General features: G+C 36.0%; 1 protein-coding gene across 2 annotated transcripts in view; it reads right to left on the bottom strand.

The window, feature by feature from the left end:
- Positions 1-5,179: 5,179 nt before the first annotated feature.
- LOC117291141 (CAP-Gly domain-containing linker protein 4-like) overlaps positions 5,180-17,431 on the bottom strand; it is a 42,674-nt gene continuing 30,422 nt past the window's right edge. For both annotated transcript variants that reach the window (XM_033772683.1, XM_033772684.1), the window contains exons 3-12: positions 15,427-15,598; positions 14,510-14,710; positions 13,446-13,569; positions 12,630-12,733; positions 11,287-11,444; positions 10,659-10,829; positions 8,233-8,363; positions 7,456-7,562; positions 6,196-6,365; positions 5,180-5,565 (exon numbers count right to left, since the gene is read on the bottom strand). In XM_033772683.1, the coding sequence (XP_033628574.1) occupies positions 5,538-5,565; positions 6,196-6,365; positions 7,456-7,562; positions 8,233-8,363; positions 10,659-10,829; positions 11,287-11,444; positions 12,630-12,733; positions 13,446-13,569; positions 14,510-14,710; positions 15,427-15,598 (1,366 nt within the window). In that variant the 3' untranslated portion in view covers positions 5,180-5,537. The remainder of the gene's footprint in view (positions 5,566-6,195; positions 6,366-7,455; positions 7,563-8,232; positions 8,364-10,658; positions 10,830-11,286; positions 11,445-12,629; positions 12,734-13,445; positions 13,570-14,509; positions 14,711-15,426; positions 15,599-17,431) is intronic.

Raw genomic sequence — 17,431 nt, 5'->3', positions numbered from 1 at the left:
CATCAAAGATGATACTTCGAGTTAAAATCCTGGTTGACTGTTTGGTATTTAATGATGTATAGTAAAACAATGTTGCTATAGATGTTGCTAAGCAGAACTGGGTATTAACCAACCAACATTCCATTACAACTAGTGCCTCATTCATTATCTGCTGAGGAAAGCAATTTATAGGCAGTGGACACTATTGGTAAATACTCAAAATAATCATTGGCATAAAACCTCACTTGGTAACGAGTAATGGGGATAGGTTGATAGTATAAAACATTGTGAAAAACGGCTCTCTCTGAAATAACGTAATTTTCCACGATTTTGATTTCGAGACCTCAGATTTAGAATTTGAGTTCTCGAAATCAAACATCTAAAAGCGCACAACTTTGTGTGGCAAGGGTGTTTTTTTTCTTCATTATTATCTCACAACTTCGACGACCGATTGAGCTCAAATTTTCACAGGTTTGTTATTTTATGTATAGAAATATGTTGAGATACAACAAGTGAGAAGACTAGTCTTTTACAATTACCATATAGTGTCCAGTGTCTTTAAGCTGTGTTTCTAATGAACAGCTTTATGAAATTGCCCTGGATAATTTACGAATCCATCCAAATAAAGAAATTACTGTTGACTTCCAGTCCACAATCTTAACCAACATTAACTGATAAATAACCACACTTTTGACAATTAAATTATTTAATATATAAAAAAAAACCTCCTTTATTGTCTCCCTCAATGTTTACAAAAACAATTACACTAGATGATATTACACAAAATATGTATAAATATACATTTCACATACAACCCAACACTCCAGAATATTTCAATTACACCATAAATGGGTGTTCAAATTCACTACAGTAATATTAAGAAAATTGCGATTTTATGTTTACTTGCAAAATATACATAAATACGAACTATTGATTTGTATTTTTTCACTTGATATTTTCATATCAGTAGTAATAGCATAAATCCAGTTGTTAATCAATTTACACAAAATGAAAAAAAAAAAAAAATGAAAACAAAATTAGCCTCGAACATTTTATACATAATTATTGTTTCAAAAATATACACAGAAAAGACAAAACCATGAATATTCATGAGTCATGTTGCTGTTTTTGAACAAAGCAACAATTCCTATTAAAACAACAGAATGTTAACTTAAGTAATACTTAATATATACTGATATATTTCAATACACACAAAGAGACACCCTTTTCTTCAATGTTCCGGGTTATTCCAGAAGAAAAATATAAAATAATATCTGATTAAAATATTGACAAGTTGCAGACGTTTAAATCAAGGTACTGCAATGGTTGGTTCAACATTATCACAAACAATCAGAGAGAACTACTTTCCATAACCCCGAGGTAAATAAATAAATAAACAAATAACAATAATAATAATAACAATCAATAATTAAATAGAAATAAATATATACTGTACCCCAGCCCACCTTGTAAGCGTAGGGTTTGGACGCTTGTGAAAATATTGAGGGGGAAAAAACACCGAGGAAAAACACTACAGAGCGAACGTTGGTGTGCATACAACTTAAGGCGAACGACCACACTGAAGGAAGCAAGCATAGAGACTGAATTTTGGTGAGTATGTAGGCAAACCGCCAAATTGAAAGAAACTTGGAGATTTAATTTGGGTGTCGAATAAGGCAAAAACCACCACACCCAAAGAAACTTTAGAGATTGAATTTGGATGTGCATTTAAAGGATTTGTGTACTTTTTGTAACACAAAACACAATGTCCATTTGAAGATAATGATAGTAAAAAGCATACCTTAAAATATTAGTTGCTGAGGTGCTGTAGTTTTTGAGAAATGAGTAAAACAATGTCATGAAAATACGTTTTTACATGCTAAAATAATTGTTGTCTCATGATCACTAAGACGAAAATTATTTCCATGACATTGTTTTACTCGTTTCTCAAAAACTACAGCACCTCAGCAAGTCATATTTTCAGAGAAGCTTTCTACTATCATTATCTTCAAACTGTGTGAGTGTAGTGTAATTCTGTGGACATTGTGGACATACATGTAGACCCTAAAAGGTGCACCACAACACCAAGATAAACTTAAGAGATTGAATTTGGGTGAACCACCACACCAAATGAAACTAAGAGATTGAATTGTGGTGTGCATATAAGGTGTACCAAACAGAACGAGATTTAGAGATTGAATTTGGGCATGTATACGCCTCTCTTAATATTTATGCATGAGATACGTCACAATGCTAACTCAAAACGAGGCGATGGGCGCAGCCACTGTAAGTGATGGGGGAAGTGCGCCCATAGCCTCATTTTGGATAAGAATTATGACGTCATGCATAAGTATTAAGAGAGGCGTATACTAGAGGACTACAGTGCAGATATCATATAAACAACAACTGGTAGCATTACTAGTATTCAATCAAAATAACTTTTGGACAATTCTGAATATATGTTTGCTAATTGCATAAAATTATTTTGAATTTAAGTAAAAATACTTACTTCATATTATAGGTTTGAAAAGTTTCAGCCAAACTTTCTAAGCCTTTGTTAGAAATGTTTAGAAATATTCAGAGAGATAAAATTGAGTTCATTGTTGACGATATCCACCAAAGCTAAGTCTCTTTCATAAAAGTATGACTTTTTTGCATAGCTGATATAATCTGACAACATTATAATTTATACACCAAACCTGAGATTTGTTTTGAAACATTTTATAAAACAGTAAACATAGAAAACAAATAAACAACAACATTGTGCTGACAGAACATCCTTCAAGGAAAATGTCACAATACGTGTCCGGCAACAATGACAACAGTAAAATAAATGTACAACTCTTTTCGTCGCAAATATACAGATAAGATAATTGCAGTAGGTAGCTTTACTCCATACTAAGTCAAAGATAGGCAGTCTTAAGGTATGCTCCTTTTTTTTCTTATCTTTTTAAAATCAATAACTGTTTATGTTAATGGAGAGTTATGGGCGCTTAGTACAGTACACCGGACTCAAGATACTGTGTTGTCCGAGTGTAAGGGTTTCCAAACCTTAAAAGGTCCCAGCCATAGCACCTGTGTCGTTTGTAGGGAAGGTATACATTTGGTAATCATATCACCAAAGATGTATAACCATAAAGCCTGGTTCACACTTCCTGCGAATGCGATTGCGATGAGAATTTGACGTGAATTTGACGTCACAACTCTTTATTTATTGCGAATATTCGTAAGAGTTGAGCACAGCTCAGCTCAACTGCTGCGAACTATTTGCTGTGAATTTGTGAAGTCAACATTCGTATCGCATTCGCAGGACTTTACTGTTGCATACCTCATTATAAGATGACAATCTGTAGGTTCAAGTGTTGTACATTGTACACAAAAGCACCCTGTTCACTCTTAAAGCCAGTGGACACTGTTGGTAATTACTCAAAATAATTATTGGCATAAAACCTTTCTTGGTGACGAGTAATGGGGAGAGGTTGATGGTATAAAACATTGTGAGAAACGGCTCCCCCTGAAGTGCCATAGTTTTCGAGAAAGAAGTAATTTTCCACGAATTTGATTTCGAGACCTCAGATTTAGAACTTGAGGTCTCGAAATCAACCATCTAAACCCACACAACTTCGCTTGACAAGGGTTATTTTTCTTTCATTATTACCTTGCAACTTTGATGACCGATTGAGCTCAAATTTTCACAGGTTTCTTATTTTATGCATATGTTGAGATACACCAACTGTGAAGGCTAGTCTTTGACAATTACCAATAGTGTCCACTGTCTTTAATAATAAGAGGTTTTTGCCTCCACTTTTGTTCTGGCATGGTTTGCTGCAGATTGCACCGAACAACTTGTCAAACCACACAAGATGCTATCACATCAATGGGTCTCAAAACTTAAAAATACATTGTAGCTCTGCATAATGGTTATTGAAAAAATGCCCACTTTGAAAAGCAAGTAAAAAGCTCAGGGTTGAGTACTATCGCCAGAGTTCAATTTCATGAAGCAGTTAATTCTGCTTAGCAAACATTTTTGCTAAACATGAATTGAGTGGGGTACGAGTCACAGCAATATAAAATGTATGGTTTTTTTTTACTGGTAAACTGTTTATGCTAAGCAATATATTTCTGTGCTGAACAAGTTATATGCTTACATGCTTTATGAAATTGGGCCCAATTGAGAAGATGAATAAAAAATACTTAAAAAACAAGCATACCTTAAGACCAACCAGGTGAAAACGTGCAGCGTTTGTGATCATTAGATTGCAGATCACCAGTCAAAAAAAAGAGAGAATATGATGTGCATGCAAAGGTGATAAAACTAAATTTAAGCTAAGATCCTAGATCAGTATGCAGCGTCCAGAACACAGGTCTGCAACTCTATAATAAAACAAATACTATTGAACACTGAAGACAACCGAATAATAAGCCCCAAAGCCCAGTTTCCAAATAAATATTCCAAACTGCAAAAAGTTGCGTTCCATACTTTCTTGTCCATGTGTTATATCAAAGTTACCAACTTTTACATGGCATATGGACAAAGGCCAAATTCGCACAAGGACCGCTCGTCGACTAGCTGTAATATTAACAGGTACTCATTCTCAAAAACATGTGTTGGGTACCAGGGGTGGATTTCACAAAGAGTTAAGACTTGTCTTATCTGGAGTTAGGACAAGTTAGGATTAACCTTGCGTTTTTAATATCTCCAAGGACTAGTCCTAAGTAAGGAATAGTCCTCACTCTTTGTGAAACTGACCCCCCTGTCAATTTTAACCTCTTGTGGCAAATAGTCCTTGTGCGAACTTGACCATTGAAGTATGACACACATCCTTTAAATGCAGACATAGCAAGCTATCAAACAAGTAACAGACAAACATTCTTGAAGCCTCGAAAGGTCTTCAAACTGAGATAATAACGCTTCTCACTTAAAGGCAGTGGACACTATTGGTAATTACTCAAAATAATTATGATCATAAAACCTAACTTGGTAACAAGTAATGGAGAGCTGTTGATAAGATAAAACACTGTGAGAAACGGCTCCCTCTGAAGTAGCGTAGTTTTTGAGAAAGAAGTAATTTTCCTTGAGTTTGCTTTTGAGACCTCAGAATTAGATTTTGAGGTCTCGATATCAAGCATCTGAAAGCACACAACTTCGTGTGACAAGGGTGTTTTTTTTTTCTCCATTATTATCTCACAACTTCGACGACCAATTGAGCTAAAATTTTCAGAGGTTTGTTATACTGTGCATATGTGCATATGTCCAGTGTCTTTAAGCGGTGAACAATTGTTCCTATAACACAGACATTCTTGAGGCCTTTCTCCTGCAGAGAGATCTTTAAAGTTGTTCAAACTGAGATAGTAACGTATTCTCCCTTCACTGGTGAACAATTCTTCCCATCTATTTAATTCTTCCCATTTTATATCCAAGTATTGCCACGTCAAGCAGGACAGGTGGAGTTTGTAACACAAGTGAAGATCGATACAGAATGGATGAAACTTGAGGCCTCGGAGGCACGATGCAGCTGAACATCTTGGAGTTGTTCCACAAGAATCATCAATAAGGATCATGTAATAGAAGGAGCTGGTAGACTACTGTAAAGCCAAAAATATTTATTTTATGTATATTAATAATGAATAAATAAATAAATTAAAAGGTTTTCATAAAGCATCTTGTGCTAGGCCTCAACATGATACAGTTCGGTTTAAGGGACACCGTTTGTTATAAAATGCATTATGGTTAGAAAGGTGTTTTGAAAGTAGAATACAATGATCCACACAAATATGCCTCGAAATTGCATGGTTTTGCTTATACGTTGTGAACTAACACGGCACGCCATTTTGTGGAGTCAAGTTTTTGACTCCATAAAATTGCCGACCATGTTAGTGTCGCAAAGTAAAAGGAAAAGCATGCAATTTCAAGGCATATTTGTTTGGATCATTGTATTCTGCTTCTAAAACATCTTTCAAACCATATGCAATTTATGACAAACGATTTCAAGCGCTTTTCATAGACCAACCCGACCAATCCAAGGCAACATGTCCCTTTTAAAGCAACACATAATACAGAGAAAACATATTAATTTTTTTAATTTTGGTTTTTAAAATTTGTGACAGAGAATACAATTATAAAACCACCATGAAAAACAAATTATAAAAGGGGGTCAGTAAAGACCTCAAGCTATCCCTTATTTTTATACACGTAGATTCCATCTCTCTTCTTACCTGCTCCGTTTTAGACTGGTACTGTCTGCTGATATGAGTTTCTTTCCCGATGAAGTCCGGTTCCCTGATTTATGTTTGAGATCTACTGGGCGACCGCTTTGTTGATGTTTACTGTGACCACGATGCTCTCGATGACGACTTACATCCACTGTCTTCGGTCTCTTGGTAGCCTGAAATTTCAAAATAATAAAAAAGGGTAAAAAAATCAAATGCGACACAACCGCATTTTAGTTTCTTTGTTAAAACTACTGGTACTACAAATTTTAATTACTTGTGGTGTATTCGACCAACCTAAACAGTCATGCTAAGTCTGTTACATAGATGGCACTTATTTAATTCACCTAACTTATTTTTTTGCTACTTAAAAGGTAAATGATAAAAGGAAATACAGACAGAATCGCAATATATTAAACAAATAACTCTTGCTGTTATTGTAATATTTATTTAAGACGTATGGGGTTTGCTCTAGTTTTGCAACAACAATACAATATATAAACTATAAAAAGAGAAGACAAATTAACCAAAAATAATACAAAAACACTGCACAAAGATACACGTAAATTCTTGCACCAGGGCAAAATTTCATAAGGACACAACATTGTTAGCACAGACAAAATATTGCTCAGCAGGAAATAGGTAAACAGCCAGACACAACATTAAATTTTGCTATGAAGAATAGACTGATCCAGTAAGCCCCGCCCCATTACGTATTGACCAATCACAACCCATTACAGAACCAAAAATCCAACCAATTAAGGTCCGACATGCGTACGTGTATGGTTGGCGCGCATGGCAGAGTTGTGCAGAATGGCATTGGAGAAAGCTCCTGTGTTCTTTCTCACACGCACGCCATGGGCAGAGCCTAATGGATCAGTCTATTGTCTACTTTACAGTTTTATGCTGGGCTTGTTTGTTCTGTGCACAGCTGTGACACTGTAAACAACCCATGCAGATGACCGATTTTAAAGACGGGCTCAAAGGTAAAATTCACAGGTGAATCACTCGTGGTATTCGAACTCACGACCTTTGCCATAGACCTATCCGCAAATACTCGGGCGCGCGCATAAAGCTTGGAAATAGGTGCATTGTGGTCTAGCTGGTGATCAAATTTGATTCATAGCTATCCCACTAAGCACCCCATTCAACAGTCTGCGCTTGTGCAATGGTATTCACACAAAAAGTCTATGCTAGAGCAGATGTCAAATGACTAGACCACCGAGCTAGCCCGGTGGCTAGAGACAGCTTGAATCCTACATTTACCTTCTTATTAACGATGGCAACGATATCTTGCAAAGGCACAAAAAGTCCATGGTTTCGATGACACCAAAAATAACGTTTGCCATTGATGAAGCCATCATGACGACCAGCTGGAAATAACGAAAGAAATTATATATGAATGAGGATGTGCAGAATCTTAAAACCAAGTGATTTTCTAACGATATATTGTTTTATAAAACCAGTTTAGTACTTAAAAAAAGCTTTTTATAAAACCCGTTGTATAGCTTCTTATATTACCAATTTTAGCGCCTTGTTTGAAATTAGTTCAAGAGCTTTTTCTTGACCAGTTTTATAGCTTTTTCTTCAATCAAATTTAGAGCTATTTATAAAACCACTTTAAGAAGTTGTTCTAAAATCAGTTTCAGAGTATTTTATAAAACCAGTTTTGGAGCTTTTTATAAAACCAGTTTTGGAGCTTTTTATAAAACCAGCTTTTTCTTCAATCAAATTTAGAGCTATTTATAAAACCATTTTAAGAAGTTGTTCTAAAATCAGTTTTAGAGTATTTTATAAAACCAGTTTTGGAGCTTTTCATAAAACCAGTATTAGAGCTTTTTATAAAACCAGTTTCAGATATTTTTACCAAACCAGTTAAGATTCTTTTGGAAAAGACATTATTACAAGTTTTACAAGACAAGTAAACTGCAAGGGAGATCAACAATATATTTACAAGATTCTCTAGTAGATTAATAAGACTTTATTTTATGGTGAGTTTATCTCAGAATCAGAGAACAAGAGAGAGAAATGAAATCAACAAACCTGGTGCTTCAAGCTCTAAGCCTGCGTACACCGTATGAGATGAGTTTGTGCTTTCTAAATGCCCTATATAACGAATCAGACCAACTCTGTCACCCTTTGTCGCTACTCGATCGTCGATGTGGACTGTGAATCTACGGAAGACACAAGAAAATAACCAGTCATTCAAAAACCAATTCAGATACTCTTTATTATTATTATTATTATTATAATTTTATTTTTTTGTCTCTCCACAAGTTCAAAAAATTACACAAACATTTTTAGAAGGCAAGACTGAGGAGGAACAAATTAAATTTTTAGAGAACCTAAAGGTTCAGTCTGCTGATAAAAATATTATAAAAAGGTACAGATATGCATTATACATAGGCACATTTACACAGGGGAAAAGGGATAACAGATTACAAATCTATACAGATAACAACTTTTAGAGTCATCATTGTTCAGTGGTAAGAGTTTTTGACTTGCAATCACAAGGCTTTGGGTTTGAATCCTACCAAGCGAACTGCTGATTTCACAACGACTAGAATAAGTATTGTCGTCTAGTTACCGAACCGCCAATTCTTGATATGTGCTATTCATAAACATAGACGCTAATCCAACGTTTGTATGAGAGAGATAATTAAGCTGCTGCAAGCTTGGTGTTTATATTCCCTTATTATTATTATTATCATTATCATTATCATTATCATTATCATTATCATTATCATTATCATTATCATTATCATTATCATTATCATTATCATTATCATTATCATTATCATTATCATTATCATTATCATTATCATTATCATTATCATTATCATTATCATTATCATTATCATTATCATTATCATTATCATTATCATTATCATTATCATTATCATTATCATTATCATTATCATTATCATTATCATTATCATTATCATTATCATTATCATTATCATTATCATTATCATTATCATTATCATTATCATTATCATTATCATTATCATTATCATTATCATTATCATTATCATTATCATTATCATTATCATTATCATTATCATTATCATTATCATTATCATTATCATTATCATTATCATTATCATTATCATTATCATTATCATTATCATTATCATTATCATTATCATTATCATTATCATTATCATTATCATTATCATTATCATTATCATTATCATTATCATTATCATTATCATTATCATTATCATTATCATTATCATTATCATTATCATTATCATTATCATTATCATTATCATTATCATTATCATTATCATTATCATTATCATTATCATTATCATTATCATTATCATTATCATTATCATTATCATTATCATTATCATTATCATTATCATTATCATTATCATTATCATTATCATTATCATTATCATTATCATTATCATTATCATTATCATTATCATTATCATTATCATTATCATTATCATTATCATTATCATTATCATTATCATTATCATTATCATTATCATTATCATTATCATTATCATTATCATTATCATTATCATTATCATTATCATTATCATTATCATTATCATTATCATTATCATTATCATTATCATTATCATTATCATTATCATTATCATTATCATTATCATTATCATTATCATTATCATTATCATTATCATTATCATTATCATTATCATTATCATTATCATTATCATTATCATTATCATTATCATTATCATTATCATTATCATTATCATTATCATTATTATTATTATTATTATTATTATTATTATTATTATTATTATTATTATTATTATTATTAAGCATTTAGGTACGCTATTCATGGTAAAACCATATCACAGCGTTTACAAAGAGCAATAAATTAAACATTATACAAACAAACAATAATAGAACAAAAAGAATCAATTAGGAAAGAGGTAGGTTTTGAGAATCTTCTTAAACACATTCACTGTTTCAGCAGATTTAATATAGGAGGGAAGTTCATTCCACTCTTTAGCTGCTGAAACAGTGAATGTTTGATCTCCCGCCTTACTATGAGTCATGGGAAAAGTAAGGCGAAATGGATCTGCATTGGAGCGAAGATTTGTACGCAAAGGTCGATACAACTGAATACATTCATTAAAATACACTGGTGCCTGATTGTGAAAGAATTTGTAAACGAATAAAAGAATCTTAAATACAATCCTCTGTTTAATTGGTAACCAATGAAGCGATCTTAGAAGAGGCATGGCATCATGACGGCGATCTAACCTAAAGATAACACGAGCAGCCCAGCTCTGCAAACTTTGAAGTCTCTTAATATGCACCTGTGGGACTTCTTGTGGGAGAGTTTGGATGCATTGGAGGGAAATGGACATCTGACAAGCACTTGATAACTTATGACACTCAGGTTAACCATAAAAAAAAGAAGCGATTACGCTAGCCTTCTTTCTTTTTCACCAAGCGAACCACAACAATTTGTTTCTCACCTGTGATTTCCACCACGGATTACGGTCTGTCCCTGAGATGGTGCATTCTGCCTGGCGCCCTCTTGCATCTGCTTTTGGCAAGGTATACACAGACACCCTGATACAAAGTGCTGTTGAACTGGGGGATGTGGAGGTGAAGGGTAGGGATTTGAATGATTCTCGGAGACGAGCCTTTACCACAGTGGGGAAACAAGAAGACACATAGTTATAAAAGCTTCTTAATAGGCACTGTAGTTACTCAAAATAATTCTTAGCATAAAAACTTTCTTGGTAACGAGCAATAGAGAGCTTTTGATATCATTAAACTTTGTGAGAAAGGCTTCTTGTGAAGTAATATAGTTTTTAAGAAAGAGGTAATTACTCACTCAAATATTATAAGAATTCAGGACTGAAGTCTTTTCTTTAGGCATAAAAAAGCACACATATTTTGTGCAACAAGGGTGATTTTTCTTTCATTATTCTCTTGCAACTTTAATGACTACTCGAGTCAAAATGTTCACAGGTTTATTATTTGATGCATATGTTGAGATACACCAAGTGGGAAGACTGATCTTTGACACTGAAAAGGTGACCGGTGCCTTTAACAGACAATGACATCATGAGGCCAAGAATAAAAGCTACTACTCACCCGTTGCCCTGCCAACACTGGTTGCCATGGTCACGCGGACTCAGTAAGGGTAGATTAATGGATGTTTCTGATCGGCTGTCGGTGTCCGTTCTCGATGTTTCTGTCCAGCCTCCCTTTACCTCATTCTCGATACTCAGGTCACAAATCATGCTTTGATGCTGACGGCAAAAAGTCAAAGAAGAAAGTGTCAGTAAAGTTTTATTCTCATTTATCATGATTTGAGGGTTGAACAAAGGAAAAATTGCTACAGCTGAATCTGAACCAATGACAATTGGATAAACATGCTGGCGCTATGCAGGCCTTCATTTAAAAAAGAATTTGAGGAGAGCTGTACATCGCTCTCCTTAAATCAAGAAAGTGATTTAAGGAGAGTGATTTGCTCATCGCACTCCTTAAATCAAAAAAGTGAATTAAGGAGAGCTATTTGCTCTCCTTACAAATCCCAAAGTTTAGTTAACACTCTAAAGCACAATAGTTAAACTTTTTATTGCTTAATTTAATGAGTAAACTTTAATCAACCATTATTTTGTTTTGCCAATCCCGCGTCATACCATTCAAAATAAAAGTCTGTAGACCAGAAAGATAGAAAAAAATCCACAAAAGAATGTATCAAAATTAATACGACCTGCTATAAATGATGTTACCCAAGTTTACATTCAAACCGCCCTCTATCGACAAAACACTGTATACGTCATGTTTTGCCGGGCAAGTAGACGCGTAATCATGGTAAGATTGCATACACTCTCTAGCTGGCTGCCAAAACACAAAGGTTTTGCCCGGCGGTATGCGCACGAATCATGTTATGGTTATCGAGTGACGTCAGAGGTCACATCGTCTATACCAACTGAGCTATCTAGCCCTGTTTTGGCAGTCTCCCTAATTTTCAGGGGGTACCAGTCAGAAGCCATGCAACTGCTAACCGCAGTGTAGCCAGAGATCACACCCAACTTTACCATAAAACCCGGAGAGCCGCATCCAGGAGTCATTGCCAAACTTTATACAGACCCTTAAAGGTCCAACAATTAGGGATAGTAATAGTTTGAGGCGTCTTGAGACGATGTGAATAACACGCCTAACAAATGCCTAATATTTTTATTACAGTGTATTCAATTAAATTCAATGGGAGACTTTTGGGACGCTTGGTGGCAGCAGACTTACCAGGTAAAATCCATTGTTCTCGGTCATACGTGCGCATGCTCAGAACTACGTAAACAATGGACACTTACCTGGTAAGTCTGCTGCCACCTAGCGTCCCAAAGTCTCCCATTAAAAAAAGAACTTGCTTTATAGAGAGGGCAGCTCCATAATATATATATATGGATATATTCTGCATGGTGACCTACCTCTTCTCTAATATCTTCTGAGATGTAGAGTCGGGTTTTCAGATCTTCGATCTCCTTCCTGGCTTTCTGGAGACTGTCTTCAAGTCTTTCTCTGGCAGCACAAACTGCAAATAGAAGAATCATTACAATACTGTAATTAAAAGAAATGCATGAAATTACATTCTCAAAAAGCTTTTTCTAAAAACCTTTTCAAATCCATCTCAAGACAATTCTTTTTTATATCTGTGTACAAAATATTTTCCATACAAGGGGAAAAAAAAAACCAGAAGGAAAACTAACCGGGCCAAGTTCCCCTTTTTTATTTCAGATTATTTATTCTTGTTGTGAAGCCAAGGACTCTAAGAAAAGCAAAGGTAATCACTATACTAGCCAAGAACCCAATGGAGAGAAGACAAGGCAGGCAATTTCAGTTATGCGTGGGGGAGGAAAACCCCATATAAATAATCCAGGGAAAACCCACGCAGTCGGGTAGGGACTGAAAACCCAATCAACATAGTGCCCCCTGGTGGGATTCGAACCGGTTTCCTAGAGGTGAAGGCGAGGAAAGATACCACTACGCCATCCCAAGGTTATCCCCTTACAATGAATGCCACTGAAACGCACACTGGCCATTATACCTGACATATTGACACAATTATATAGTGAGAGCGCCAACCAAGGGCTAGATACATGTAGCTCACTTGTTAGAACACCGTCAAACAAACCTGGAGGTCACATGTTCAAATCCACTTCTAGTCATTTTTGTCTTTGTTCACCCCAAAATTGAAATAATAAAGCACTACTAATTAAAGAAGATTCTTTTCAATTTCAACTTACCGTCTTGATGTTTTTTTTCTAATTCTCGGTTTTCATCGGAGAGACTCGAACACTGCACCTCCTTGGAAAATGTCTCCACCGTCTTCCTTTTTGTTTCTGGTGACTTCTGATAACTTTGAGCATCCTTAAAACGAAACAGACCAAGCAAAGGTTGTTTTAATTGAACAATGAGTGAAATAGAGTATTCACAAAATGTTTTGAAATGCTTAAACTTGTACTGTCTTTTAACTCTGTGGACATTCCTTCGTTCTATACACAAAACAAGCAAAAGTAAAATCGTAAAATCGTCCTTTCACTGTGTGACTAACTGTAAGTCCACATGGTGTTTCAAGTTTGTTTGTTTGTTTGTTTGTTTGTTTGTTTGTTTGTTTGTTTGTTTGTTTGTTTGTTTGTTTGTTTGTTTGTTTAGATGATCTTCCCATCAAGGCAACTCAGCAAACTCCCACAAGGGGATATAAACACCAAGCTGGCAACAACCAATCTCTCTCACAAACAACATTGGTTTAACGTCTATGATTATGAGTCCTTTTATTATGTGGACCTCTGTTGTTCTCATGTCCACACTGTGTAGTGTTAAAACAGTGTTTTTAACACTGTTGAAGAGCTGATTTTCCTTAGGTATAGAGCAAAGGATTGCCACAGAGTGATGACTTCAACAAAAAGCTGTGTGTTTTTTAACTGTCGTCACTGTTTCCTTAAGTTCACAGAACAAAGGAATGTCCACAGAGTGCATGCAACATAGAACTAAGGGTGTGAGTATGAACACAAAAGGGATTCGGTAAAATTACATATTTGGGACAGTCCTCAGTTTGTTTTAGGTACAAAACCAACCAATCGGGACGTCGCTAAAAAACATCTGAACCAGGGAATTGTCCTCGGTTTACACCATTTACAAACATGCCGGAGTGTTGGGGGTGTGTGTGTTTTGGGTGTTGGGAGAAACCTTCCTAGTAAACTTCCTGAATCCGCGTCTGAATATTATTCATTGTTTTGTTTGCTTTGTTTGTGCATGAACTTTGTGAAAACCATAAAGTCATAATTGCAATCCCATACTCATCACCTACCTCACTACTGCACGCTGATGACGTCCGATGAACCTCAGCCGTCACGACGTACTGATTGGGCAGAAGCTCTAAATGGTGATGTGTTCCAGAGTCGTGTGACTCTGTAGACACTTTGGATTGGTTGAAGGCGGCTCGTTCCAATCGCGGTGAGGAGGAAAGGGAGGAACACTGGCTGCATATTGACGTTGATCGAGACAGCGCCTGTGGGATAAGAGATAAAATTACATTTTCAAACTTGGCCTCTAAAACTGAAACTGAAACGTCCGTCGTTGTCTTCTCTCTATAAGCCTTTTTGAGGTATGGCGGACCTGATACGCGCGCGTCACACGCCGCGACTGATGCCACGCTCACCATGTTGGTGGTCATTAGGTTTACGTGTAAACGCCGCGTCGCCTAAAATGCACACTTCACTGAATAACATACGTTCTATTTCTATGGTCAATACGCACAAATTTACCACAACTTTACAGTGTTGTAGCATTGTGTCCGCCATACCTCAAAAAGGCTTATTGGGTCCCTGGCTAGTACAGTGATTAGGATTATAACCAAAATTGATATTCTTTATCCCCGATGCATATTTTAACATCTATTAAATTGTTGCTGAAACTTAGGATTAGAACTGCCTCTAGCTACTAGGAAATCTTGGTGGTCTAGTTGGTATGACACTGCTGTAGAATTGCAAACGTAGTGGGTTCAAATCCGTAATATGCCTTTGGGTTTTTTTCACATGACTCAGGAAAGTACTGAGTATTTGGTGCTAACACACATCGGTTTATAAGGTTAAACCAAAAATTAATATTCTTTATCCCTGATGCAAATGTAACATCTATTGAAACATTAATTTCATTTTCTGAGAGTCATTCTCTTCACAACCAGAATAAATTAAATGAAATGAAATGAATCTAAAATATTCTTACAAGGTGACTGGAATGACGTTGTTGCATCAGTGATGACTCAAAGGACCTCGGGGATGGGGGTGTGGGACTCGTGGATCGACTCGTCCTGTTGCTATCACCACCGACAGTGAGTTGTCCGTTCCGCCTGAGTCTCAGTAACTCTTTATGCTGTAACTCAATAGTGTGCTCCAATCTGTAGGAGAGAAATAAAGAGAAACGCTCAGTGAGTTAGATCACAAAGTCTAGGGTTGTGTCTTAAAGGCACTGAACGCCTTTGGTTATTTGACAAAGACCAGTATTCTCACTTGGTGTATCCCAAAATATGCATAGAGAAAAATGAATAACAGTTTAAAAGCCACTGAAGCAGCAGTTATCTCAATTTTATTTATCTATCAATTAACAATCGCTGTGTCAATGGTAAATGAAAAGAGCTTGAGTTTGTGAAATACAAGATCTGCAAAGAGATACTCAAGACATTTATCTGTTTTTAAGATTGTGGTTTTGCACTTCTGTAGGAAAGATAATGAATGACAGACTGAAGCTCCAGACCAAACGTGACAACAGAGCTCCATTATAGTTTTGGATGTGGATACATATTCTCAACGCTCTTCTTAGAGCCAAACGAGACGAGAGAAGTAATGCAGACACTTCAGTTTTAGATGTAGGAGGGAAAACCCAAGAGAATTATTCAAGGGAAAACCCACGCAGTCAGGTAGGGACTGAAAACCCAAGTCCATATAGTGCCCTAGTGGGATTCAAACCAGGGTCCTAGAGTTGGAAGGCAAGGCAAGACACAGCTACACCAACCTGATAAACATATTGTTTACAGGTAGAGAGTATTTTGTATGTAAATGTTGAAATAGTTCCAAACAACCTGTTGATTACTTCCTGATTGAATAACTTCCTGGTTTGTCATCACTTCAGGTTCTTATCTCAGTAGGGATGTCCACCATCATTACAATGGGATTCAACATGGTTTAGGATGTGTTTATTGATAATCATCTTAATAAGACTTTGGTGCGTCTCCGGAATGAGTCATCGTGGAGGTAAACATAGGTCTCATAATTCAAAACATAGTCCCACATCTTGCAGGAAATACTGTTACAGCGCCAGGAGCGTCACTCAGTGACGGACATGTGCGCTATATAAGAAGCCACAATTATTATTATTATTTAAACAATAATTTACATCCATGAAGCTCACTTTAACCACGCTTTAATTCTAGGGGAGAGATCATGGCGTGCCCTGGCCGATCGGTTAAGAGCACTGCACTCAAGCGCTAGTGTTTCTGATCGGCAGAGTGTGGGTTCGAGTCCTGGTCATGGCACCAGTGTCCGTGAGCAAGATATTATACCAGATGGGACATTAAGACGTAGGTCTCATGAAGAAGGATTGGTAGTGCATGTAAAAGAACTCGCAGGACACTACTGGAAAGTGTAAGAGTAGGGGTTTTAACCACGTGTTTCTGGTTCATATACCTACAGCAAGCACCCCTGTTTACAGGTTTTCTCAGATTGTTAGCTACAGTGAATATAAAATCACCTATGAGGTATCCTTGGTTCCAATCCCTTACCAATATATCATAATAATGGTTCAAGCTTATTTTTATCGTTTTTCATGAAGAAAAATTGTTGTCAGAGACACAACAAAACATTTTGGATTGTGTTTTTATTCATGTCAACAATTTCCCCGAAGTAATAGGCTGCTTAGCCCTGATTTCTCTCTGAGACTCTTCAGTGTTACTTTAGAGACAGACAAACAAAGAGGACAAAAGAAAAACACCTACGTCATTCTTTCTTAATATCAAGAAGCCCCGGAGCATAACTGGTGTCCACCCACTGCGCAATTGTGTTGGCATAGCAGGCAGTCATAATTAACAATCCCTCCCCAAAATGATCTTTATTATGACCATCTCAACACCTCCGGCCTTCACCCATCACCTCCTTCACACAAAAAAACAGACTCCCTTCTTCCCCAGTCTTCCTTCTGTTCCGTCCCCCTGAAATCTCGAGGTCTTGGGGCGATA

Source organism: Asterias rubens, chromosome 6, assembly GCF_902459465.1.
Source record: "Asterias rubens chromosome 6, eAstRub1.3, whole genome shotgun sequence".
In the NCBI taxonomy this organism is placed as follows: Eukaryota; Metazoa; Echinodermata; class Asteroidea; order Forcipulatida; family Asteriidae; genus Asterias; species Asterias rubens.
Note: the sequence above shows the minus strand (reverse complement) of the source record. Positions and strands in the feature narration are given on the sequence as shown.